Source organism: Gavialis gangeticus, unplaced genomic scaffold (genome assembly GCF_001723915.1).
Source record: "Gavialis gangeticus isolate Ggan-Ray unplaced genomic scaffold, GavGan_comp1, whole genome shotgun sequence".
Taxonomy (NCBI): Eukaryota; Metazoa; Chordata; order Crocodylia; family Gavialidae; genus Gavialis; species Gavialis gangeticus.
The window spans coordinates 35,992,185-35,993,859 of record NW_017728998.1 but is presented as its reverse complement, the minus strand read 5'-3'; the positions used below and the strand labels follow the sequence as shown (position 1 = coordinate 35,993,859).

Below are 1,675 nucleotides of genomic sequence, written 5' to 3'. Positions count from 1 at the left end.
TTTTTAACTAGGATGGGGTGAGAGACGGTGTCAAAGGCCTTGCTGAAGTCCAGAAAGACTACATCCACCGCGACACCTGCATCCATGGCCTTTGTGACCTGATCGTAGAAGGCAATCAGGTTGGTCTGACATGATCTCCCCCTAATAAATCCATGCTGATTGCCCCTGAGCATCATTTCTGATGCCGGTCCATCACAAATGTGTTCCTTGATGATCTTCTCAAAGAGTTTCCCCAGGATTGAGGTAAGACTGACGGGCCTATAGTTTCCCGGGTCCTCCCTCTTCCCCTTCTTGAAGATGGGGAAGAGGGAGATCCATATTTAATAAATCTAAAATATATATATTTGTTTATACTCCATTCTTTCCACTACATTTTAGATTAGGCTGGCTGGTCAGTTACCAAAAAAAAAACATATGCAGAAAGAAAACAGAGACCACACTGAGGATCACACTGAGACTGTAAAGCCCCCTCCAAGAGCTCACTACCAAAGAAAAGAGCAGTCAGACTCAGCCGCTTTTAGACAGGGGCTTATCAAATCCAGTTTAAAAAACAAGGATAAAGAGAAACATGAAACACAGACAATTACTCACTCACCCTGTCAAAATGCTCCTGCAGATTATACTTCACTTGTACTCTCTCTGCAGTTTCCATTCCTGAAGGTGTGTTTAGGAACCTCCTGAGGGTTCCAATTTCCTCATCCGCATCTTCTCCAAGAAATATTCGTTCGTCCAAATTTCCTACTGACAAAACATACTCCTCATAGGCCTTATTGATGGCTTTGCTATGAAAAAAAGGAACGAAAGGATCAGATACTGTAACTAAAAGCTTTATAAAGCTCTGTAACAAAAGACAGCTTTGCTGTTTTATTCTCTTACTGTATAAAGAAATGTTAAATTCCAATTTCATAGATTTCATAGACATTAGGGCTGGAAGGGACCTCAGAAGATCATCAAGTCCAGCCCCCCGCCCAAAGGGCAGGAAGTCAAGCTGGGGTCATAGGATCCCAGCAAGATAAGCATCCAATTTGCTCCTGAAGGTGTTCAATGTAGGTGCTTGAACCACCTTTAATGGCAGGCTGTTCCAGAACTTGGGGGCTTGGACAGTAAAGAAATTCTTCCTTATGTCCAGCCTGAAATGGTGTTGCAGTAGTTTATGACCGTTTGACCTTGTCATCCCTTGGTGCGCTCTGGTGAACAAACGTTCCCCCAGATACTGGTGGTCACCCCTGATAAACTTATAGGTGGCCATCAAAACACCCCTAAGCCTGCGCTTTTTCAGGTTAAAGAGCCCCATGGCTCTCAGCCTGTCATCGTAAGGTCTGTTTTCCTGACCTCTGATCATGCACGAGGCTTTTCTCTGGACTCTCTCAAGCTTCTCCACATCCTTTTTGAATTGTGGAGCCCAAAACTGGATGCAATACTCCAGCTGCGGCTTCACCAAGGCCGAGTACAGGGGGAGAAGGACATCCTGGGATTTGCTTGAGAAACATCTATGAATGCAAGTCAGCATTTTGGTCGTTTTACTAGCCACAGCATCACATTGCAGGCTCATGTTCATCTTGTGGTCAATCATGACCCCCAAGTCTCTTTCTTCCATGGTGCTAGCCAGCGTAGAACTGTCGAGCCTATAAGGATGCTGCAGGTTTTTTTCCCCCAAGGTGGAGAACCTTGCATT

The 1,675-nt window shown here is 44.8% G+C and overlaps 1 protein-coding gene across 1 annotated transcript in view; it reads right to left on the bottom strand.

The window, feature by feature from the left end:
- RBL2 (RB transcriptional corepressor like 2) overlaps positions 1 to 1,675 on the bottom strand; it is a 63,679-nt gene that overhangs the window by 22,853 nt on the left and 39,151 nt on the right. The window contains exon 8 of the mRNA XM_019505715.1: positions 596 to 782. Coding sequence (XP_019361260.1) covers positions 596 to 782 — 187 coding nt within the window. The remainder of the gene's footprint in view (positions 1 to 595; positions 783 to 1,675) is intronic.